The sequence below is a fragment of the Hyaena hyaena genome, unplaced genomic scaffold, assembly GCF_003009895.1.
Source record: "Hyaena hyaena isolate Hyena2069 unplaced genomic scaffold, ASM300989v1 scaffold_603, whole genome shotgun sequence".
NCBI classification, from domain to species: domain Eukaryota; kingdom Metazoa; phylum Chordata; class Mammalia; order Carnivora; family Hyaenidae; genus Hyaena; species Hyaena hyaena.
Genome location: NW_024081235.1, coordinates 152,518 through 177,713, shown reverse-complemented (window position 1 = coordinate 177,713; position 25,196 = coordinate 152,518). Strand labels below are relative to the sequence as shown.

The 25,196-nt window shown below is 47.3% G+C and overlaps 1 protein-coding gene across 10 annotated transcripts in view; it reads left to right on the top strand.

Annotated features, from left to right (window-relative positions):
* Positions 1-25,196, top strand: part of AFDN (afadin, adherens junction formation factor) — a 143,678-nt gene that overhangs the window by 44,520 nt on the left and 73,962 nt on the right. For all 10 annotated transcript variants that reach the window (XM_039257145.1, XM_039257150.1, XM_039257141.1 and 7 more), the window contains exons 5-9: positions 892-1,052; positions 8,418-8,575; positions 16,059-16,170; positions 17,279-17,446; positions 24,908-25,002. In XM_039257145.1, coding sequence (XP_039113076.1) covers positions 892-1,052; positions 8,418-8,575; positions 16,059-16,170; positions 17,279-17,446; positions 24,908-25,002 — 694 coding nt within the window. The remainder of the gene's footprint in view (positions 1-891; positions 1,053-8,417; positions 8,576-16,058; positions 16,171-17,278; positions 17,447-24,907; positions 25,003-25,196) is intronic.

The following is a 25,196-nucleotide window of genomic DNA, read 5'->3' as shown; positions in this document are numbered from 1 at the left end:
GTTGATTCAAAGCTTGATTGTTTTTTAATTAAGTGATTTTTATGATGAAAAATGGCATCTTAGACTGTATTTATCAAAATTGAATCCTTTATCAGCCTTAACCTTAATATGCAGTTTTCAAAACCCCATCTGGACAGCTGATTCCTTGTTGTAGGAGCTGCTGGGGCAATTTTCTTGTGAACATTTGCCTTCAAGAAAGTGAATGTTGGTAAATCTTTTAGTTGTTCAAAAATCCTGCTATTTGAGGGGCGCCTGGGTGGCTTAGTCGGTTAAGCGTCCGACTTCAGCTCGGGTCATGGTCTCACAGTTTGTGGGTTCGAGCCCCATGTCAGGCTCTGTGCTGACAGCTCAGAGCCTGGAGCCTGTTTCAGATTCTGTGTCTCTCTCTCTATCTGACCTTCCCCTGCTCTCTCTCTCTCTCTTTCTCTCAGAACTAAATAAGACATTAACAAATTAAAAATCCTGCTATTTGAGCTCAAGATTTACTATAATTTTAAGAGACTTTTACTAAAAGTAAAAATTCAGTTCTTTATTGGGGTTGGAATGTTTATCACTCATTTGGTCTATTTTTAGGAAAACACAGGTGGAAATTCCAGACGTGTATAATTTGTACATTTTTTTTTTAGCCTGATTAGTGAATACACAGTCACTAAATTATATAAACTTGCTATAAGATTTTGATGATACATTTCCCCTCCGCGTATTAGCTCGTATGGAGAGGGACTGGACCATCCGCAGTCCTGATGGGCACCAGGCACCTGGTACGTGCAGACCGGTCCCTGCCGCGGGGACAGCTGGAGGGCGCCTGCCGTGGTGACCCTGCGTGATTGCCATGGAGCTGTTCGCAATACAACATTTAGAAACTACTGTTGGCACCCCATTTTCTTACAGCGAGAATTCCCGGCTGGCTGCCGAGGTTTACAAGGACATGCCTGAGACCAGCTTTACGCGCACGATCTCCAACCCTGAGGTGGTCATGAAGCGCCGGAGGCAGCAGAAGCTGGAGAGGCGGATGCAGGAGTTCCGCAGCTCCGATGGGCGGCCGGACTCAGGTGCGCGCAGGGGCGCCTCGGGGGGCGCGTGCGGGAGGGGTGTGTCCGCTGTGTGTGTGCGCGCGCGTGTGCACTGCCAGATTGGTGCGCCTCGTTCCCTCACGGGTGTGCTTAGTTACGGGGTTCTCCCCAGCACAGCTCTTCTTTTACGGGTTTGGATTCTGGAAAAGCTCACATATATGCAGACGAGAGAGGAGAACGGTTGGTGCCCTCTGGCATACTGCCTGCTCCCACAGCTAACAGCTCCTGTCGCCTCTCTGCCCCCGCATCTAGTGCTCCTTCTCCCAGACTGTACTGTTGGGAAGCAAACCCCAGACTTGTCAGTATTTCGTCTTATGTTCCACTGTATTTTCCTAAAGGTAAAGATTCTTGAGAAGTAAAAAGAAATGGCAGTACTGTTACCACATACGAGAGAGTGATAGTCATTCCTTGATATCCTCAAGTATCTAGTCACTGTTGGCAGTTTCCTGACTGCTTCCCTCGCGTCAGGACCGGATATCACCTGCGTGGCGCACCTGGGGTGTGTGGTCTTCATCCCGCCGTCCCCTCTCCCCTCTCCCTCTCCCTCCTACTCGGCATCCTTGTTTTGAAAACCTGGGATGTTTGTCTCGTAGGTTTTGCTGACCACATCCTGTGGTTTTCCCTTTCTTCCTCTGACTTTCTCAGTTTCCTTGATCAGATGAAGAGGAAAGGTTAGGTTCTGGGGCAAAAGAGAGCGGGGCGGAAACCCTTACCTTACCCGTGTCCACAGGTGAGCAGTGCTTTGTGATTTTTTTAATGAATTCATGGAGTTAAAATTTCTCCGTGTTTTTCCATCTGTTGCAGTGACTGTCCTTACTGACTCTTCAGTTGTCACTTAAAGACAGCGAGGGTCTCTTCCACCTGGTGCCTGAGGCTTTGACATCTCCTCAGTGGTCTTGGGGAGTCGCCCTGTGTGAACGAGGCTCGCCTCGTGAATTTGTTCCCGCAGACTGGGGAGCGGCTGTTCCTCCTACGAATCCCTGTTCTGTCTGGCGGCTAGCAGGCCTCCTTGGTACCGGCTAGTGTTTGCTTTCCAGACTGTTTAAGTGGAAAGAGCTAGCAAATACTTTCAGTGCTTGTTTTTACTACTATGATTTCAGAAAATCTGTATTTTCTTTAATGATAAAAATTTTTCCCAGCTAACACCAATAACACAATTATTTGCTTTTCCCTATAATAAACAGTAACATCTAAATACAAATAATGCTGTTATTAGCAACAGTATGATACTGAAAAAATTTGAGGCTTCTTGGGAAACTTGCTTGTGAGTATATGCTCTAAGGAGATACTACTGTCAGATAACTGTATTTTGGGTAAATACCTAGTAGTGTGATTGCTAGATCATAGGGAAGTTCTATTTTTAACTTTTTTTTTTAAATGTTTATTTTTGAGGGGGGAAGGGCAGAAAGAGAGGGAGACACAGAATCCGAAGCAGGCTCCAGGCTCTGAGCTGTTAGCACAAAGCCCATCATGGGGCTCAAACCCACAAACTGTGAGATCATGACCTGAGCTGAAGTCAGATTCCTAACTGACTGAGCCACCCAGGCGCCCCATACTTAATTTTTAAAAATTTTAATTTATTTTTGAAAAAGATAGAGACAGAGCATGTTTGGGGGAGGGGCAGAGAGAGAGGGAGACCAAGAATCCTACGCAGGCCCCAGGCTCTGAGATGTCAGCACAAAGCCCCATACGGGGCTTGAACTCATGAACTGTGAGATCATGCCCTGAGCCTAAGTCAGATGCTTAACGAGGAGCCTTTGTTTTTAACTTTTTAAGGAACCTCCATACTGTTTCCCAGAGGGGTTGCACCAGTTTGCTTTCCCATCAGCAGTGAGTGCATAAGGGTTCCTTTTTCTCCCCATCTTTGCCAACACCTGTTCTTTCTTGTGTTATTAAATGTAGCCATTCTGACAGGTGTGAGGTGGTATCTCATCGTGGTTTTGGTTTGCATTTCCCTGATGATGAGTGATGTTGAGCGTCTTCTCGTGTGTCTGTTAGCCATCTGGATATCTTCTTTGAAAAATAAAAATACAGATATTTGAAGGGGCACATGCCCCCCCGCCCACCATTGCTTACAGCAGTTCTATTGACAACAGCCAAACTATGGAAAGGGCCCAAATGTCCACTGACTGACGAATGGATAAAGAAAATGTGGTATATGTATACAATGGAATATTACTTGGTGATCAAAAGAATGAAATCTTGCCATTTATAACAAAAGGATGGAGCTAGAGAGTATTCTGCTAAGCAAAATAAGTCAGTCAGAGAAAGACAATCATGTGATTTCACTTATATGTGAAATTTAAGAAACAAAACAGATGAACATACGAGAAGGGGAGAAAAGAGAGAGAGGCAAACCATAGGAGACGCTTAGGGACAAAACGGGAGTGGGTGGAGGATGGACTGGGTAGGGGATGGGCCCTGGGTGCTGTGTGTCAGTGAGGGAGCACTGACTTCTACCTCTGCGGCCATTTTTACCATACATGTTAACTGACTAGGATTTAAATAAAAATTGGAAAAGAAAAAAGTCACTTTGAAATCAATTGATTCCTGTCCATACAGTTGTATACTCATATTGATGGATACTTAGATTTGTTTGTTTTATTTTACTTTTGGTTTTAGAGGTTTGCTTCTTAGAAAGTTAATGTACTTTAATAGTTTCTAAGGCGAGGGTACCAGCAAGGAGTACTTAGCGAAGTTCCGCTTTTGTCCCCGTCAGTCCCTTTAATTACGCATCAGCGTACTGTATACTCCTCCCCCCCCCCCATTTTGTCCATTTACCAGGACATACTGGAGGTGTACTGTGTATTCATAAGGCAAGTACAGATTGTAAAAAGGTAAACCACATGACTTGACTATTTGAGGTATAAATTGAATTTGTATATTTTAGGTTTTGACATAAAACTTTTATTTGTAATTAATCTATAATTGTATTCAACAAGGAAGATACTTGTTAAAACTTACAAGTTAGTTTTACTTGTTAAAAAGGATAGCATCGTCATTTTGAGTTTCAAGGAAACCATTGTATTAGAGGGACTATATCATCGATCCAGCCTTTTCTGAGAATGTCCAGTCTAACGTAACTGTCCCCTCTGCATCTCTTGCACGCTGTCACCTCTCTGGACTTAACAAGGCGGTGTTGCAGTGTTGCATCCTATACACCTGTTCGCTGACTTACTATTTAGGGTTTTGAATGTTGAGACGGGAGGCGTTTCTCTAACTGTAGACCCTTCTCTTTGATCCAAGCCTGAGTCCAAGGGTTTTAGTCCCTACTCAGAGCATTTTTGTAACTGGATCTAGTATACAAATGCGGCAGCAGGTTAGCTCTGTCAAGGGAGAGCTGTGTTTACGCTTGCGTTCCTGCGAGCGATCTTCTCCATCTTACTTGTGTCTCCCGTCTCCATCATGAGGTGGTCCGTGGACCATGGTTCTCATCACTGGATCCTGCCCCCATGACGGACTGCTGATGATTCCCTTTCTTCGGGCCGAGCGTTATTTAAATGTCACGTTCCTCACGGCCACAGCCATGACCGAAGCTGGCCCCGCCACTGTGCCACCTAGCATCATGTGTGTACTCTAACCCCTAGTGCCCTACTGCTGAGTCTTCGTTCTGAATTTCACGGGAATTGTAGTATCTGTGATTCACAACTAGAAGAGTGAGGTACTTACTGGTTCTACGAATAATAGATTACTTTTGAGACTTTATGTATCCTGTCTTGTTTGAGAGGTTTGAAATAACTTCTAAATATATGCACTAAGGGGGAAAAGAAGGAAGAGGAAAATGAAGAGGAGAGAGAGAAAATTCAAAGATAAAGAAGACGGGTAGTGAAAATTTGGAAGAAGATGAGGGGGACGCTCAGGTGACTCCATGTGCTGACCTGAAGTGTCATTGGCTTTCCAGACCCGAAGGGACCACATATGCCAGAGGAAGGAATTTGACATTAGTGGAATGGTCATTTCCTCAGTGATTCCTTGAGGAATATTCAGGTGTCCTCAGGGATGTGTTCGTCGTGGTAGAGGCAGCTACGAGTGTCAGTTTTTGTGGATAACTTAATAAAGTCTTTTTATAAAAAAATCTTTTAGTGTGGGTTGGGATGTAACATTGGCATGTAGTGTTACAGGAAGCTCTTTGCATGTCACTTCAGGCTCTGCCCACAGACACCCGCGTTTGTTTCCCTTTGCTGTCGGAAAGGCTTGATGGAGAAATTTGATGTGATCTGTTAATAAGCTGCTGCAGAGTCTCAAGGTGTGGATCCCGAGGGCTTTCAACATAGCCTCGGCTTCAGGTCTGGCGTGCCTACTGCGGGGGCGAGTAGAGGACAGGTCTGAGGGGGCCACCGCCCACGTGGGGGACGGGCCACTGAGAAGGGGCGCACGACGTTCCTAGGAGCTGGAGGTATCGGGAGCCGGTATGGACTGGATTTTACTTGGGAGGGAGGCTTTCTGCATTACACCCGTTTTCCTGAGGCGGGTGCTGCTGGTCTGCAATGAGGGAACATTCGGGAGCGGAAGACAGGTTATGTTGAGGTGCTGGTGTGATCAGGGGGCCGTTTTGGGGCGGGTAGGTCCGTGTCTCCTGACCAGGGGCTGGTCAGCGGCGTCGGGCGGAGGGAGAGATGTGGGGGTGACCTGTGGCTGCCGGGCGGCACCTCACTGGGCCCGCGTGAGAGTCTTTCTGTAAAAAGTGTACAGGTAGTGGGAAAACCGGAGGCAGCCATTGTTAGGAGGAGCAGGCAGTGAAAACAGGAAAGCAAAGCAAAAATCTCCCAAGAATTAGGAGGAAAACTAGCAGAACATCTAAAAAGTAGAGCTTAGAGGGATGGGGACAGTAGGAATATTTTTCTATACAGACTCCCAGGAGACCCTAACATCCTAAATTTTGTTAGCAAAATAGCTGTTTGTGGTTAATGTTAAGGAAATCAAGTATATTAAGTTCAGCCATTTTTTCTGTCTTTAATAAACGACTTAGAAAATTATGTTCTCAGGATGCCTGGGTGGCTTAATCGGTTAAGCATCTGGCTCAGGTCATGATCTCACAGTTCATGGGATCGAGCCCTCACATCGGGCTCTGCACTGACAGTGTGGAACCTGCTTGGGATTCTCTCTCTCTCTCTCTCTCTCTCTCTCTCTCTCTCTCTCTGCCTCTCCCCGCGAGTATGCACATGCTGTCAGAATAAACTCTTTAAAAAGGCAAAGAAAAATGCATTCTCGTAACTGGTTTCAGTTACTGGTTTAGCTGTCATGTTGGTAGAAGCCATGGGGGGATGTGGTCACATGCGGGGGAGTGTTCTGAGAGTGACCGCAAGGTCTGCTGCTTACCTGCCTTGTCAGCCTGACAGTCCCCCCACCCCCCAGTTCTGGTAACTGAGCTCCCATCACAGCCTTTAGGAAGCCCCGCCCCTGGGCTCTGTAGAGCACCTGTGCACTCAGGCGCGCTCACTCCTTGGTGTCCCCCTGAGGCGCTGGCCCGGAAGCGCCCTGTGTGTCTCAGGTAACTGACGTGTGGCACAGGGTTCTAGCACCAGTGACGGCCACGGATTTCTTATTGCGACACTATCGGCGACAGCGTGGGGCTTCTCTGGAAGGCCGTCCTCACGGCCATTGTTGGGCGTGCCCGCTGTCACCCGGGTCCCGCATTTGGGGTCCTGAGGAAGTACCGGCCTCCATGTGCTCATCGCCGTCCTGCCTTCCTCGGAGGCTGGAACGTGCACTGATGTGAGTGGGTTTCGACCCGTGGTAGGGAGCCGCCGCGCTCTCGTCCCTCAGCGAGGAGGCTGCTGTGTGTCTGTGGGACGAAGACGCCGCGGTGTTAGGCTTACGGGTCGGAAGCCGCCCAAGTTAGCCCATCTCCGCGCTCCTCACACTAAACCCACGTCCGGTGTGGACAGATAAATGGACACTGAAAGTAACCCGCCACACGGGTAGGAGTGTTCCGGCTGCTCGTCCCGGCGAGGCCCTTAGAGGAAGCGCCGCTGCAAACCACGTTCTCCGCGCAGCTGGACTGACGTCCACAGTGGCCTGGGCAGCCCCCGCCCTCAGTGTGTGCAGACGGAAGGGGGCTTTCCCCGCCGTGGGCTGGAGCGTTGGGGCTGCTCAGGACCCGTCTCGCCACAGCACCTGCCGCTGTGTTCGCAAGGTCACGTTTCTGACCGCCCCGCAGGGGAGGACGCGCCGCTGCCTCTCGGCTTCCGGAACGGACGGTCTGGCCTGCTCCTCGGTCGTCTGGGGTGTGCGGTATGGACACCTCCGCCTGCAGAACGGTTCTTACTCGTTTGCATCCGCGTTTTCCTTGTAAATGACCTCAAACGCGGATTTGCCAGCGGTACAACGAAGTCCAAAGGGGGCGCACCCTGGGCGGCTGGCTCCGTGCTGGAGCGGCCTCCGTCTGCAGCCGCGCCTCCCCCCGAAGCCCGGTCTCTCGGGAAAGCACCACTGGCGTTGTGCCTGCCTCCGGACACGGCCCGGGCACACGTGTGCACCCTCATGCACATGCGTAACTAAGGCCTTCCATTGGCTCCCACTTCAGCTAGAGTAAAATCCAGACCCTCGTGATCGTGGTTTGCAGAGTTCCCCGCCAGTCTGACTGCATTTCCCTGTCTTCCCTTGGGTCCATCCCTGGCCAGTGAGCCTGTCAGACCCATGCCAGCTGAAGGCCTTAGCACCTGGTCACCCCCGCCAAGAGAGCTTTTCAGATGGTGGTGAGGCCACTGCTGCTGGTCATTCAGGGCTCGTGGCAGGTGTCCATCTTCATAGAAGGCTTGACAGTCCCACGAGCTTAGGAAGCTCTTAGTCACTGCCTTTCTCACAACCATGCTTGTATCTTTCACAACATGTGCTGCCATCTGTGTTTTTCTCTTCGCCTCAGGCCGCATCCCACACCTAGAGTGTAAGCTGTTTGAAGGTCAGGGCGCTGGCCTGTTCATGCTGCGTTGTCAGCATCGGAACACGGGTCTGTGTCTGAGTTCACACGTGCTGAATGGTTGACAGGCAGCACTGTGGGAACACCGCACAGTGCCTTCTTTTCTCATCCCTGAGCCATAGTGGGAATGTGTTCATCGTTATAAGAGCTACTGGGGCTTGAAGAGAGGACAGAAACAGTTTTGTCACACGGGACCAGTCACTGCAAAGTGTTACTGGATCAGCAGGTTACTGTTAATGTCTGTTATCTAACAGGAAATGAATACAGAAATCTGAACACAAGATTTCATCTTTTTACTCATTACAACTGGAATTTCATTGCCTTTTTTTTTTTTTTTTTTAAATCATCAGTGTTAGCCATCTTGGTTACTGGGATAAAATAAAGTAGTGCTCAAAGATGTCTGAATGTTTTTTTTTTTTTTTAAGGTGGAACACTGAGAATTTACGCAGACAGTTTAAAACCAAACATTCCCTACAAGACCATCCTGCTGTCCACTACTGACCCTGCTGACTTTGCTGTGGCCGAGGCTCTAGAGAAATACGGGCTGGAGAAGGAGAACCCCAAAGATTACTGCATCGCCCGGGTATGTACCCAGCTGACCTTACCAGTGTCACACGTGCCAGAACTTCACACTCAAGTGGGAATATACTCTTTAAATGAAGAGCTAATTTTCCTCACACTGTATCATTTAAAATGTAATAAATGGGAACCCTGTGTTAAATATATATAAGAAAATTCTGCGTCTCATTACAGAAGTAATACATGTTCTTATTATAAAATGTAGAAAGGTGAATTGAAGAAAGAATCACCCATAGTTTTAATACCAAAGGATAACCACAATCAATGTTTTTATATAAACGTAACTTTAGTGCTTATTTTGTGTACATAGGTGATTTCATATTTTTTAATGATGTTTTCTTAGGGTATTCACTAGGATACATCATGAAAATCCAACTCAAGTAGACTCCAGCTTGCAGTTCTAACTAGCATTTGGTTGGTGTGTGTAGTAGCCAGCCAACCATAATTTCTTGGAGATAAAGCCTGCATCTTTCACCCTGGTACTCAGGAAAGACAAGGAGATGTTACACCGCATGGCTGAGTAGCTGACACTAAGTGAAGTCAAGCAGGTTTTCTCTCTGAGACAGACTACTTGGAAAATTCTTAACACTTAAGTCAGTCACAATGAAATGTAGACTTCTTTATTACCAGTATTTCTCTGTCAAGATCTCATTGGCAGTGGATTTTTAAAAGAAATCTCTTTCTTCCCCTATCTTAGCAATTGATTACTACAGAAAAAATGTGTATTACTCGTTTTAGCTTCCGCTGCCCCAGGAGGACTGTGGAGTAAGCAGAGGCAGTAAAACCACACGTGTTTAGAGTCAGCAGCGTCCCCAGTACTGACACACCCAACACCAGCAACGTCACCTCCACCTTCTAAAGTGCCTTCCTCCATCCCCTTCCCTGGGAGGAGTGGAAAGTGCCTCCACTCCATCCCGGATGGTGCTTGCCATCACGATCAGTTAGTTAAAGGTCCTAGACTTTTATACAAGTAGCATCATGTGGCCTGCGATCCTTTCGCCTGCTTCCCTCCGTCGGCACGAGGAGCCCAGAGGTCCGCTGTGCGCCTGTGTGTGTCCGTGCTCGCTTCCTGTCTGTTGCTGGGTGGTATTTCGTTATGTGGCTCTTTCACCCACCTACCTGTTGTTTGGGCGGTTATGGTCGGGGTGCTGTGAGTGTATGTGTGCAGGCCTCCTCACAGACATGTTCTCTTAAGCAAACACTAGGTGGTAGGCGCGTGTGTAACTTTTTAGGAAGCTTTGAAACTGTTTTCCAGACAATTAGATCATGTTACATCTGCACCAGAAGTATTTGCGAGCTGTGGTTGCTTTACTTCCTCACTCATGTTTGATTTGGTCAGCTGTTTTAAGAATCAGCTCTTCTGGGGCCGTTAGTTGTCCAACTTCAGCTCAGGTCATGATCTCAGGGTTTGTGGGTTCGAGCCCCGTGTCGGGCTCTGTGCTGACAGTTCAGAGCCTGGAGTCTGCTTTGGATTCTATGTCTCTCTCTCTCTCTCTCTCTCAAATAAATAAGCACTTTAAAAAAAATGAAAAAAGAACTGGCCACTCTGTTCGGTATAGTGGGATCTGTGCAGCAAACGTTTTTAATTTTCCTCTTGATAGATCTGTGTTAGTCCTTTGTAGGATACATGTGTTGTGAGTATTTTTTTCCCAGTCTGTGGCTTGATTTGCCTTTTCATTTTTTTATTGCTGCCCTTTAGAGAATACATTTTTTTAAAGCATTCTGTTGTTTTTGTGTTCTCTTTAAGAATTTACCTCTTTTAGAGTTGCACTTTCCTCCTGTGTCATCTTACAGAAGTTTTATATTTTAGTTTTCACATTTTTGGTCCCCGTTTTCCATTTCAGGTTAATGTTTGTGTTGGTTTGAGATTAGGGTCAGTGTTCATTTTTTCCCCTGCAGATAGCCAGTCAGTCCCGCAACATTTGTTAAAAGGGCTTTCTTTTATCCAGATGAGTGCTTTAACACCTTTACTGAAAATCAGTTGAGCATATGTGTATTTGGTTCTGTTTCTGGAGTCTGTTTTGTTAATCTGTAGGTCTTTTATCTTTTTGTGAGCACCACGGAGTGCGGAGGGTCAGAGAGAGAAGGAGACACAGAATTTGAAGCAGGCTCCAGGCTCTGAGCTTTTAGCACAGAGCCCAATGCAGGGCTTAAACCGATGAACTGTCAGATCGTGACTTTAGCCAAAGTTGGATGCTTAACAGACTGAGCCACCCAGGGGCTCCTGTTTTTGCTTTTAAAAATTGCTTCAATTATTCTATATTATTTGTGTTTCTGAATAAGTTTCAGAATTAGCTTGTCAGTTTCTGCACAGAACCCACTGGGTTGTGACTGGGTTTACATGGATGCTATAGATAAGTCAGGACAGCCCATCCTCAGTCTCCAGGCTTCCAGGCTGTGGACCGAGTGTACCTTTGTGTATGTGATCTCTACCCTCCCGGTGGTATTTTGTAGCGCTCAGAGTAGAGGTCCATGACTTCTTTTATTAGCTATAGATGGAATTAAATAGAATTAAATAAAAGAGCTTGTTGAATATTACGCCTTTTAACTTTTGTTTGAAAAGCTAGGAAGTTACATTCAGTTGGGAAAACTACTTGGTAGATTTTGTAATTTTATAAATACAGTTGAATTGTCAGCTGAAAATAGATGAGAAAACAGATTTTTTTCCCATTAAAATGACAGTAAAGAAATAAAAACCTGTGTAAGTGCTGAAGAACAAAGAGAATGAGAAGAGAGATGGCAAAGATCAGGTTGTGAGTGAATTTCTGGAGAAGTAGTTGACGGGTGTCCTGCTCGCCGGGCCAGAGGAGGCCTGCAGAGAGAACCTGCTGACCAGGAAGGAGCTCGCCAGTGCCCACGTCACGAGCCCACACAGACTCAGGAGTGAGTAGCTCCTGAGTCCACATTGAAAGCTAAGCTAAATCAAATTGGTTGAAAGCTTTCAGAAGCAGTAGACGCCACCAGATTTCCTTCCCTGTCCAACTAGTGTGTCACCTGTCCCGTCTGAAGGCTGTGGTCGAGCTGATGGGGAGGAGGCCTTGTGTCTGGGTGTGACGGGCACAACAGGGCGCAACAGGGGTCTTACTGAAAGCGGGAGGGCGGAGTGGAAGGCTCTGCCTGGGATGCTGACAGCCAGACTTCAGAACCCCTCCCAGAAGGCACTCTCCGGGCCACTGGGAAAGAGGTGTATGGAAAGTGACCTGTGGAAGCTCTGGTCCAGTCGCCTCACCCAGAGTCCTCCTGGCGATAATCATCGTACGTATGTACGTACGTACAGCTCTCACTTGGAGCTCTCTTGTGACTCACTGTTGAATGTGAACAGATGGCCAAGCTTCGACAGACACGGAAACACCTTTAAGATGAAAGACCAGCACAAACAGGCAAAAGAACCTGGTTTTATTTCATGGATGAGATAAGACAAAAAGCGGAAGGAAGTGTTCAAAAACCAAGAGACTCAGAGGGATACGGAAGACAGTGCATTGTAAATAAGACCAAAAAAGGCCTGTAATGGGCACTCAGAGGCCTTGGAAGTTTGAAATGTAAGTAAATAAGGGATAGGAGAAAAATATCGATAGAAGGGTAAAAGATGAAGTTAAGAAAGTACACCAGAGAGTAGAACAAAAAGAAAAGAAGAGAAGATCAACAAGTTAGATCAGCAGCGTGGAGCACCTAATGCTTACCTACAGGAGGGCAGCGAAAGAAAGCAAGAGGGCACAGAGAGAGAAGTTCCCAGAGAAGCGCACTAGAATAGCTCCCAGAACCAAAGGGTTTGAGTTTCTGCTTTGGAAGGCCCACTGAATCGTGGTACAGTTACTTTGAAAAAGATCCAAACCAGGGCATATTATTTTGAAATTGTAAAAAACTAGAGAAAAGAGAATAAGGATTCCAAAGAAAAAGATTCAGGTCACATATAAAGGACTGGGGGTTGAGATTAATGCCAGTCATTTCGGTAGCAGAGTCGTGGAGTCTGGAGTACATGAAGCAGTGTGTTCTAATTCAGAGTGAATTTGTTTCCAATTCAAATTATCAAATGGTAGGGGCTCCTGGGTGGCTTAGTTGGTTGAGCGTCCGACTTTGGCTCGGATCATGATCTCATGGTTCATGAGTTCAAGCCCCGCGTCGGCCTCTGTGCTGACAGCTCAGAGCCTGGAGCCTGCTTTGGATTCTGTGTCTCCCTCTCTCTCCGACCCTTCCCTGCTCACGCTGCCCCCCCCCCTGAAATAAAACATTAAAAAAAAAAAACACATTGTCAAATGGTAGGCACATGGGATAAAGACATTTCAAAACCCACAAGGAAATATTTACCACCCATTCACCCTTTCTCAAAAAGATACTACAGGATGTTCTTCAGCAAAATGATGGATGGAGGGGACCGAGGAAGGGAAAGATCCAGGCTTCTGGAATAGAGTCCAGCATGGGAGGTCAGCCCAGGGGTGGTGAAGAAGGAGCGTCTGGAAGGTGACTGTGCGGTCATCCTATAGTGCAGCCACTTCAGAGTGGACATTGTGTGTGAGACTGAGAATCGTGTTTATGAATGAGGGGACAAGTGTTGGTTACAGTATCTGAAACAAGTGGCTGGTAAATCCCAAGTGTGTTTCTGTGAGGACTTGTTTTCATCTGCATGTGTAACGGCAGGTAGTGAGAAGCAAGCTGACACCCATCGCTGAAGAGATGCCCGTACTGTCAAATCCCTGTGGCTGTGAAACATTGTGAATTAAACACATACATTTTATAAAACACCCTTTTTTTAGAAAGAGAGTCACCATAAAATAAAACAGCGCAAGCCCCTGCGTGTGCATCCCTGACCACACAGAGAGTAGCGCCTAGGAAGGAGACGCTCCAGGGTCCCAATTACCTACCCGAGGGGAGGGGCCAGCAGAAGACTTTGAAATAAGACGTGTGATTCAAATACGAGTCTCTTACATGGGGTAGGTGTGTGAGGATCCTTGCTAAAAGCGTGGTGGTAAGAATAGTTCTCTCACAGTGGGATTCTTTTCTTATGCTTTTCTGTATTTCACCTTTTTACAGTGAGCCTGCATGGTGCGGCTCAGGGAAAACACCCCAAAGCTCCGTGGGTGGGGGAGATAGGTGATCACGAGTGTTTGGTTTTGATGTGCTCTTTCATTCCTTTGGTCTTACTAGGGAAGAGTAAGAAACAGGAGCGAGGAAGTCGAAGGAGAAGCTGTGCTTCCAGACACGCGGAAGTGTATTTTATACTGGGTTTCTGGTTATTAGGGTTCCTAGATAAAGGAACATATTGTGAACTGAAATTCCACCTTACTTTGGGGAGGGGATTCCAGGGTCAGATTGGGAGAGCAGGTAACCAGGGTAGTCGTTCATTCCCTGAATACTGAAGGGAAAAGGACATTCTGGTGCACTTTCCTCCTGGCAGGAAGTAGGAGGTAGAGAGAACCCTGTGGCACCCTGTGCAAGTGCTGGGCCTGTGAGCCCCCTGCTCTGCTGGGGAGGGGAACGCGTGGCGAGCACTGCTGAGGCCGCGGGAGGTGCACTTACGCCCCTAGAGGAATTGGGCCCGTGGATGGATAGGGATGGATTCAGATACGTGTTCCTTATACTTTGGGGCGGCAGCGGCCGTAAGCGGCGTTCTGCTCAGAATAAAATCAGTTGGTAGGTGGCGTGAGTAAGGTCTGCGCTGCCGCCCAGAGACCTGCCCCTGCTAGTCTGCGATCACCCAGGGCAGGGACTCCACCTGGTGCCTGGCGGCGTGCCCCGTGCTCGGCATGGCTCAGGTGTTGGCCAGGGCACCGTGAGCCTGTTCAGTACTACTCAGTTGTGCATGACGGTGCGTTTGACAGAATATGCGGTAATGAACTCTGTCATTTTTTTTTTTCCTTTTCATTCATTTCTGCCATACGCGTAAGGGCACCTTCATCAGTGTCATGAGGTTATAAAAGCCTACTTCTGCGCTCATAGTGACAGGCCTTTTTGAGGTCATTTGAATTTCCTTTAAGGGTCTCCTGCTTTGGGTTTTCTCTTCCATTCTGTCCTTGCAAGTCCTGCTTCCCAGGCAGGACTAATCCAGAGGTGATTATGGTTTTCATCCTGTCTGCTTTCTTCTTTGCTTGCCGTCCCGCCAGTTTTGTAATGTGTAGCTCTTCCATACTCATCTTTATTTTAGCTGTTTAATTAGTTATTCAGTAAGTATTTAAGTTCCTCTTCCTTGTTAGATACTCTGCTGGGTTACAAAAACAAGAGGTGTCTTTAAAGGAACTTACAGAGAAGCCAAGTATGAGAAATACAAACAGGAGTGTTGAAATGAGAGCAGCAATCAGGGAAGGCTTTCTGGAGGAGCTGTAGTTGAGCTAGACACGGCCACTGGGTCACTGGTCTTTAGGCCCAAGAACTCATGGAATATGGGATTCATGGCCTAATCTGAGAGCATTGATTAGTTCCACATGGCCAGATCTGCCAGAGTGTGTGACAAAGATTGGGATGCAGAAGAGTGAAGGTCAGGCCCTGAACTGTGTGTCCTAAGCCCAAGATACTAAAATCAGTACTAAAACAGTATGAGAAAAGATTAATTATTTTAGCCGGAGGGTGTGTTGTAAATGCATTTGTCTTCTTAAGGTAATTGGCAGCCGTGTGTAGAGATTCCAGAGTTCTGTAGAAGAGTCTAATCCATTTGGTGTGTGAGGACGAGGCTGTATTTGGATGGTAGGCCCTGTGGACACAACTCTGTTGCAGTCCTGGGGGTTGAAAATGATGTTCCGATGCCACTGGCTTGGCTTTTCGTATTTTCTGTAGTCGTGTTTTGAAGCGCTAGTACTAAATTAGAACGAAGGAAGGGCAGATCGGGCAGGTGTGTGAGGTCACTGGGCCTCTGCCCCCTACATTTTGGTTCTATATTACTGGGGCTTTCTCAAGTGATTCATGAAACCGATTGGCTAGCACAAAAATATGAAGTAAAAAGTAATACAGCATGATGTATTTTAACAGTGTTGTGAATGCAGTATTTTAAAACAGACGCTTAAAAACATCTGTTGCGTGAATAGCCCTGTGGTATATCTAAATGATTGGGTTAAATTTAGTCGTAAAGAGATTATCTGCAAGAAAAAGAAAGCTATTCTGTTTTGTTGTTATGTGACGGTTATCCTCAGAGAGCTCACCTTAGATGAAACTACTTTGTAAAAACAATTCTTGGATAATGTGCAGGTGGGTTAGGGACCAGGGCGATTGAGCCACATTAGGGTGATATTTCCGTAGGAAATTGCTCAGAGTTTGACCAGTACATACAGTCCTTCCATAGAAGAGTTTGTTTAAAAAAAACAAACAAAAAAAAACCCTCAACTGGTCCTTTTTGGGGCCAGAGAGGCAAGTGAGTGGGTGTGGCGCTCCGCCGCCTCTGTGGGCGATCCAAGGGCTGCTGGTAAGGCCTGGTCAGCTTCGTTCTACCGTGACTTTTATTTACAGGGAGCCCTTTTTTTCTGACTCCTGGTGTGGTCACAGTGAAGTATTTGTTCTCTCAGGTCATGCTTCCTCCGGGAGCCCAGCACTCGGATGAAAAAGGTGCTAAAGAAATCATCCTTGATGATGATGAGTGTCCTTTACAGATCTTCAGGGAATGGCCAGGTGACAAAGGTAAAGGACAATTTTATTTGTTAAAGAATCGTTTCTATGACCCATTAAACTTCTGCCTGTTACGTTAGTTGTGTGACCCTGTTGGGGCGGCACTGTCAGGGTGCAAGAGAGCGGGTGTGGCTGTCCGCGCCCTTCCTAGACTTGCTGAACGGCTCCTCTGGTCCCTTGTCCTGAGGGCCACACTCAGCCCGTGTGCAGCTGGGGACGTGGGCCTGGAGCAGGCTGTCATGCAGTGGTAGGAGGACCTCGTCTGAGGTCAGCACAGCGCTGAGTGGAAGAACGCTCTCCCCTAAGCAGCGGAGTCCAGCGCCTGCTGAGCGGGCGGGCGGATCGGCTCCAGCGGGGACAGCGCCCCACAGCCCCCAGAGGTCGTCCGTGATTCAGGCATTTCACGTAGTAGCCAGACTCTTCACTGTTTGGACATTCCCTGCATTGTCTCAGAGCAGAGAGGATTGAAAGCTATGTTTTGATGAAGTCTCATTTTCTTGTTCTCAGTTTCACACGATAAGCTAACTGCGTTCAGTGGAGGGCCTTTGTGTAATAAAGACAAACATTTATTGCCAATTCATCCTATCAGTGCTTGAATGTACGTTGGTGATTTAAAAAGTACACTTGCTGAGTACTTTCTCTAGGCCATTGAAAGTTACATTGTGTTGTAAAGTTGAATTGCTTTCGATTCTGAGTTAATTCAATTGAATTACATAAAGATCAGATCCACTGAAAATATATTTGTGTATGCATGGGGTGTATGTACGTGTGTGTGTGTGCATGTGTGTGTATAAATATCCTTACTGTAGGATTAGTTACCAGCATAGACATTCATTTATTAAACTGATGCTCTGGTATTTTTCAAGCATGTAATATGCTTGGGTAGTCATTGATTTAAAATCTTTGCAAATTGCTACTAGAATTTTTCAGATTACGAGTGACTAATGTTTCTTCTACTGAGTATAAGTATATATGCATTGGGTAAATCTTCCTTCAGTCTCTTCTTGAAGGATGTTATTAGATTATCTTTTGCTGGCAGATCTTAGGGACCTGACCATCAGTCACCCAGCCATCCTCACCGATTTGAGTCTGGTTGATGATTTACAGTGTTCTGTTCTAGGGGTATTAGTCTTTCAGCTGAAGAGGAGGCCACCGGACTACATCCCAAAGAAGACGAAGAAGCACGGCGACGGGAAGCTGATGAAAGGGAAGGAAAGAGCCGAGGGCTCTGGCTATGGCTCAGCTCTTCCTCCCGAGAAGCTGCCCTACCTTGTGGAGCTGAGCCCAGGTGAGAGTTGCCATCAGCGATGTTGCTCTGGCTCTAAATGTCTTACTTCTAGTGCATTTTACCTAAGTATCTTTTCCATTGCCTGGTAACCTTTTTAGAGCATTTCTTTTCAAAAAAGTTACTCTCGTAAAATGACATTTATTAAAAAAGAAAACAACCCAGAACCTCGAGGTCATATAGGACATGTATATTTATGCATAAAAATAAAGTTCACATGGATCAAAATGAAGATTGAAAAACAAAATTTAAAACAGTGAATATCAGGTGTTTAAAAGAGAAGTTGAAATGATAACACTCCTTTAAAAATTGTTTTTCCAAGATAACCTTATAAAATAATCTCCTAAAAATGACAAACTGAAATGTACTCTTAGGGCACATTTCATGCAAGCAAGTACACGTGGGGTTAAGTATCCTGTTATTAAATGTACGAACAGTGGGCGGAAGATCTAAGTAATCCGTCTATGAGAGGGCGCATATTTGGTTTTAGAACAGCCTGAGTTTCTTCTTGTGTTAGTTCTCGGTTTCTTATTAGAGCGCTCCCCTTAAGCTAAAGCTGTTTTGAGTTAGCCGTGAGGTGGAGAAGGGTGTGGACGGTCTTAGAGAAGTGTTTTATACACATGCCTGATTGTAGTGTAATGTGCATGTATGTGATGTATGTAAATAACGTCTATGACATCTTGATTGTCATTCAGCTAAACTATGTCATTTTTTAATCATTGGGTCCAAGCAGTAGAGTGTCACTCGTGTCTGCAGGGCTTTGCAGAACCGGGGATGCCACTCTTCTGCCCAGGACAGCTGTGAGCGAAAGCTCGGTTAGCAGTTAGAGAGGAAGCTGCAAACCATGCTACTCCTGGAGATCGTGTGTAGTTGCTCAGATGGGAATCCTCTCTTTCTGCTCTTTGGTTCTTTGGGGCATTTATTTGTGTTTACGAGACGTGGTCCTGCAGCCTGTGGCAAAGGCGGGCTCTGCGGATGCAGGAAGCGTGTTTGGGCCGATTCTCTAACTTGGGATCGGTGACGCTGAGCAGCAGGCAGTAGTTTTTATACTCAGTCAGTCACGTTTGAGTGGTTGTCAAAGTGGATGAGCTGTTTGTGAGGGTGTGTCAGTGTTCCTGTGTCCCTCGGTTCTCGGACTGAAAAGTTCACATAACCTCACTGTGGTTCGGAGCCACGGCCCGGTGTCGCTGTGTGACCGGAGGGCGTGTGCGCACGGTGGCCGTCTGAGGCAGTGGCGGCCCCTGAGGGCCAGCCAGTGTGTTGGGACTTCAAAACTTCTAGGATCTTTGGGCTTTGGGCCTGTTCTTGGAAAGTGTGCATCGCGTGCTAGAAAGTAACGATTGCCTTCTCCACGTGGAACGCTGTGAGGACTTAGGAGTGGCAGCCTGCAGGGACTGAGAGGAGCCGACACTGGGCCATGTTCAGAGGACGGAGGAAGGGCGGCTTGCTGGGCAGCAGAGCCAGGGCGCGCAAGCATTCGTCTGCGTGACAAGCATTTACTGGTCCTTAGCATGTGTCACGCCCTCCCTGGTCGGGGCCTCGGGAGGGGGCCGCCCCAAAACAGAGGAAGCCCGCTGCCGACTCACGGTCCCGTGAGGACTGTTCTCACTGCTCCTTTCCTATTTGCGGCCGCCTGCTCGCTGTGTAGCGGCCCTGCTGGTGCGGGACGGGGTAGGGCCTGGGTGAAGGGTGGCGCTGCCGACGGCAGCGTGTGTGCTGTGCTCACGGGTCCCTCCTCCCGGCCGCTCTGCTGCCCTCAGTCACGTTGGCGAAGCTTCTGACCGAGGGAGAGTAGGGAGAGCGACGTGGGAGAGGCTGTCCCTGCCCTCAGGTGACTCCCGTACGAGAGCGCATCATGACGCCATGCGCCCCTGTGACTCCCTGTGGTCTGACCTCCCTCCCGAGTGCCTCGGGCTGCCCGGCAGGTAGCTGCCCTCACCCTCGTTCCACTAGAGCGTGTGATTCACGTTGGCCACATGGGCCCCAAGGTGAATGAGCCTGTGGCAGCAGGTCTGGGAGCCGGGCCGAGGCCCTCCTGGCCGAAGCTGTGCTCTGTCCACCGGGCCACGCTGTCTGCCGAAGTCACGTTACTATTAGCTGAGCACAGTCATCACGCTGAATGAGATGGATTTCTTTTCCATTTACGAGGAAATAGCGCTGCGAGATGCGGGTTTGCCCTGAACAGGTCAGTGCTGTATTTCCACTGGACGTGTCACCAGCCAAGTACGAGGCCGCAGGTTGGGCTCAGGCTCAGGGGCGGTAGGTGGGAGACTTGGAGGGGTGGGCGTGCGCCCTGCTGTCTCTCTTGGCTTCTGGAGAGATGGAGCGGTGGTAAAAAGTCAGTTTATTCTTTGATTTGGATTTGAATGTGTTCTTTTAACAGAAGGAGGCCGTCGCGGTGGGGGGCCGTCTTCTACACAATGAACTAACCTTTGCCCTCCTGCTGCTCGGTGACTCACCTGATGTCTGGTGTCTCCTTAACAGTGTGCATTGGTTTCTAACACACACGCTCCTGGAGCGCTGTTGTCTTGTCCTCACAGCCCCGGAAGCCACGGGCGAAATGTGCTTTTCATCCTTTGAAAGGTGTCCTCCTGCAGCTCACCCTCTCCCGTCTCTCTCCTCCTTCCCTCTTCACGTGCTCCGCATGGCCCCTGTCCTGCCGATGCTGCCTTCACCTGGGCCCCGTGCATGTGTGTCTAGTCCCAGGGAGAAGGAGCCACTTTGCCTACTACGGCTATCACGCTTACGAAGGTAATGCTATGCTTCCTGCCGTGCTGGGACTAGAGCGCTCCCAGATCACCTGACCGGACGTTCTATGCATGGGTTTTTGAATTGATACAAATAACTTGCTTCTGAGAAATGTCCTGTCCTGTCACTTTATCCACATCAGTAAGTTCCGTATGCAACACTCGCTGCACAGAGTAGGAGCTCATTCTACAGAAATGTCTGGTTCCTTTATTCAGGCTGAGTCTTAAGTGAGAAATTGGGTGGGAGGGACGAGAGTGAGGGTGGCGGGTACGGAGGAGGCCCGGAACCAGAGGCAGGTGCCCGGCTGTCACACCCTGGCTGTGTGTGTGTCCCACACCCTGGGAAGCACCTGGCCTGTCCCGGTCGGTGGTGTGTGTCTGACAGCGCTCAGGAGGCCGGAGGGGAGCAGGATGCACCACAAGCTTACTCTGTGACCGGGTTTTAGGGGGTTCCCCACGACTCTCTTCTCCTGGTTGAACTCTGTGTCTTGTTAGCGAAGATGTAGTTTCTTACTTAGATGTTTCTCAAATTTGTGTGTCTCTGTCTTTGTCACGTTCCATCGTACAGCTAGTTTTTGGTTTTATGGGAATACTTCTTTTTTTGTCTGTTTTTATATTTTGAATGTTATTTTTTTACGTGTTAGTGTAACAATCTAAGGCTCTCCCATGCTGTATAAAGTTTGCCCACCTTTTAGCATCTTCTCTTTGTTGCATTTTCTCTAAACTACAGATTTTCATTGAATATTACCCAAACTTGGAATTTTGGCTTTTGTTCTTTTTGAAAAACATATAAACAAGTGATATTTATCACCTGTTTTGATACTTCTATATGCACAGAGTCTAAGACCTGTTTTTAGTGTGTGTGTGTGTGTGTGTGTGTGTGTGTGTGTGTTTCCTGAAAAGGATTCTTTAATGTTTTCATGTGTTTGTTAATTTCATACTTTACCATTCGGGAGCACTAGGAAGGAGAACGCGTTTCCTTTCTTACCTGGTGCGTATCAAAAAAAAAAAAAATGCATGTACTCATCAAGTTTGGCTAGAGTGTTTTTAGTTTTCCAGTTTTATTTAAGGAGAGCTAGTTTGTTTCTCCAAATAGAGTTAGTGAAAATATGCTTGAAGCTCGGTTTCAGTAAGCTTCAAAAATTTGATAGTTTTTTATCTATTACACTGATTCACTAAAGTGTAAGTTGTGGGGATGTGAATGTACGTTCAGTTTCTCCCCACTCCTGGGACGCGGGAGGCACTCTGTCGGTCAGCCTTCTTTAAATGAATGCATCCCTCGCCCTTTCCTAAGTGGTCTGACAAAAATGACATTTTGTCCCAGAAACTAACTTTCTGACGTTCACCCTGGGAAGCAAGCAGAGCCAGAAGTGGGGTTGGAGGTACAGAATTGTTGTAGAGAAAACACCCAGGTGCTCTTTAAAAGATGTTCTTATCCTATGTTTATAATAGTTTATTTTCTCTTAATTTTCAGAATACTAAGAAAGCTTTGGGTTATATCTCAAATTCAAATAAAAAAAAAAAGCAAAAGCAGAGAAACAAAATGTAGAACAGTGTGAATAGTAATTTATGAGAAGCAGAGTTGACAGAATTCAGGACATCCAGGGACGTTTGAATCTGTGTGTGAGTGAGTCCCTATAATGGCTCATTTGACTAGATGTCATGTATTTCATTTGTCAACCCTAAGGAGTGTTCTGATGCTTGTCCAAGAAAAAAAAGAAGGAAAAATAATGTGTATTGAGTTGCTTAATTGTATATGCATAATACAGATTTTATTTTTTTTAATTTTTTAATGTTTTTTATTTATTTCTGAGAGGAAGAGAGAGAGCATGGGCAGGGGAAGAGCAGAGAGAGAGGGAGATACAGAATCTGAAACAGGCTCCAGGCTCTGAGCTGGCTGTCAGCAAAGAGCCCAACATGGGGCTTGAACCCACAAACCGTGACCTCAGCTGAAGTCGGACACTTAACGGACTGAGCCACCCAGGCGCCCCTGAACAGATTTTAAAGATTGGCTTCCGGGTGGAGAATTAGGCCAGGAACAGAAGGGTACTTTTCATTGTATACTTTGTGTGCCTTTTGAATTTCAAACTACATGAATATTTTATATATTTCTAATTTTATATTAGGACATTAAAAGAAAAACCTGGTGGAGGCACTGTTGTTTGCAGGAGTCACTTAGATGTGTCTGTGCTCTCAGAGGTGCTCCAGGTGTGTCACGGCTGCGGAAGGAGGTGCTCGGGCGGAAGTGAGGTGTCTGTGGAGCACCCTGAGGAGGGGCCTGTTCAGGCAACACGTTTCTGTGTTCCTTAATGCCCAGGAGATGGTCCCTGTCCTTTTCTTAAGGAGAGCGGAGTAAACTGTTCCAGAAAGAAAGATGTCTGTTATTTGACAATTACCTGCCTCCCCCGGCCCTTACTCCCCAACTCCAGCCAACCACCACTGCATCTAGTGAGTTCGGTCGCTGCTGTCTGGGTTATTCAAAATTTACCCCTGAAGGCTTTCTTTGTGTCTCCCGTTACTGTGAAGTAGTGGGAACTGAGGAACTGGGAGGCTTCCCTCCGCCCCGTGTGTCCGGAGGCTTCCAGCACCAGGAGACGGGGAGGCAGGAGGGGCCAGGCGAGTCTGTGCGGCCCCGTTTCTTTATACCTGGAGCTCTGCTGATGTAGGAGACGCATCCTGTCCACTTCGTAGCTCACGAGCTACCCCGCAGAAACGTTCAGGATGCAGAGGGGTCAGGTTTTTCTTTCACCCCCACACAGGTATTTTTCACTTTCTTATGTTTTTTAACTTTGTATTGAAATCATTGTTCTTCTTCATCTCTTTGCTGCTTTTGTTTTCTTTGTAATTCGTTCATGTAATTTGTGTGACCATATTGCGTTATGCTATTTTCTTCATTTTCTGTTACTAATTATTCGCCGTTCATAAGTTAAATCTTCGTTGAATGTATACTGTGGACCAGACACTGTACTGAATGCCAAGAGAAAGAGATTTTTTACAAAATCGAGCTGGAGCTGGGGCGGCAAGTAAATAGAAACAGTCAAGCACTAGGGAGAGCGGCGCGGGGAAGAAGTGGTCCGTGGTGCTGCAGAGGCGGACACATTGCACTTACCGGGAGTGTTTACTGGGACTGCCTGTGCTGTTTAAAGCTAGCACAATCCCGAACATTCCTAGGGGAGCTTGGACTCAGCGGGTCTGGCAGGGAACTGCCCACATCCAGGGAAAGCCCCGGATGGTTCCAATGCCTCATTTTGAGTCAGGACTTGGAGTGGGAGTTGAAATAACACTGTTTTAAAAAATGCTTCAGTTGCTACCGCACATGATGAGAATGTTCCAGCTGTGAAGCATCGCAGATGACGGACCAGTTTTTCCATTCGCATGAGGGGTCGTGCCTCTCAAGTACAGGTTACTCTCATCCAGGTCTGACAGGTTTCTGAAATATGCCAGCGCGGGGATGCTGTGTGCTCTAACAGTAACGACAGAACTTGTATTAACGGAACAGAGCTTCTGTTCTCACGGGGTCTTGCATGGGAGTTCAGGCCGCACCGCAGTGAAGAGACTTTTGCAGTGAAACTCCGGGTATGCGCCTAGCATTTAACTCCGGGAGCTCTCGGCGCTTCACTCCTGGTGCTAGTGGCCAGGGCTTGTAACTCGCAGCCTAGTAGTGAGGCTGCGGGTCGTTCATGCGAAGTGGGCCAGGGGGCTCTGCTTGGCCTTTTAAGGACCTGGCGTAGCGTTTACCCTAACGAGGTTGAAGGCCACAGCCCGGAGGTGGGTCATGACTCACCGACCCTGCCAGGCACTTGTCCTTGTATGTTCACGGCTCTGAAATCAGAAGAAATCTTTGGGTGATGTCCTGTGTTAGGTTGAGTACAGTAGGTGAGAAGTGAGTAAACATCTGGGTGTAAATGACCAGAAGTCTTGGCGGTGGGTCTTCTGCCTTCTCCTCCCCCCACCGTCCCCATCCCCATCACAGAAATTCGTGCAGAGGGAAATTTAAAATTTCAGCAGTTCACAGAGGTATAAAATGATACCAAAAAAAAAATATAAAAGTTTGCCTTTCTGTCTCCACCTCCCCCTTCCCAAGTCCCCGTGGAGCTAAGCATGTTTAATGGTAGTTCTTACTGGAGCTTAATGTCAGAAATGGGCATTGGAACCTGGGGGGTTTCTTCAGAAGACCTGTGTGGGCCTCATCTCCAGAGATTTTGGTCCAGAAGGTCTGGGCGAGCTATGGGGTTGCACTTTGAAAACCTGTCAGGAACTCATCTGTACCCTGTCCATGTATGCGGTGCTGTGTGCTACCTGTGTGGCAGGTTTGCTGGGAGAATGATCTGGTTGAGTGGCAGGTCTGTATGTGTCAGTAATCTTCATCTGCTAATAGAATTGCTCTTCAGGATTGTTAACAAAAATCCAGGGCTGTATGGTGGAGAAATTTCTTTTTATGTGGTAAGAGAATGTTGGTTCTAGATGACGATGTTGGCACCTTAAGTCACATTAAATAGAAGATGATGTGTTTGTGCCTTAATTTGAACTGTCTGTATCTACTTAGGTAATCGCATGGTGAAATCTGGACAGTTCTTTGATAAGAAATCCTGAGAACTGAGAACTGTCATTGATTCTAAGACAGTCTTTTGTTTGCTTTCTTGGCCTGTTTGTTTCATATAACATGACAAGAACGTTACGCGTTACGAATGAGGCTCTGTTCTCTTTCTTTTCGCAGATGGTTCTGACTCCAGAGATAAGCCCAAGCTTTACCGCCTTCAGTTGAGCGTTACTGAGGTCGGGACAGAGAAGTTCGAGGAGAACTCCATCCAGGTGCGCGGGGGCCGCAGCCCTGGCTCCCCCATAGCTCTCACACTGCGGCGGCCAAGGGCTCGGTGGCAGGGCCTGCCACACGGCAGCAGCTGCAGGAAGGGACAGAAAGCAAAGTCTTCATCTTTTCACATAAAGAACTTGCGTGCTCTGGGTCACTTTCCTTTGCTGCAGCGCAAACGGAGAAGACTGTGGAC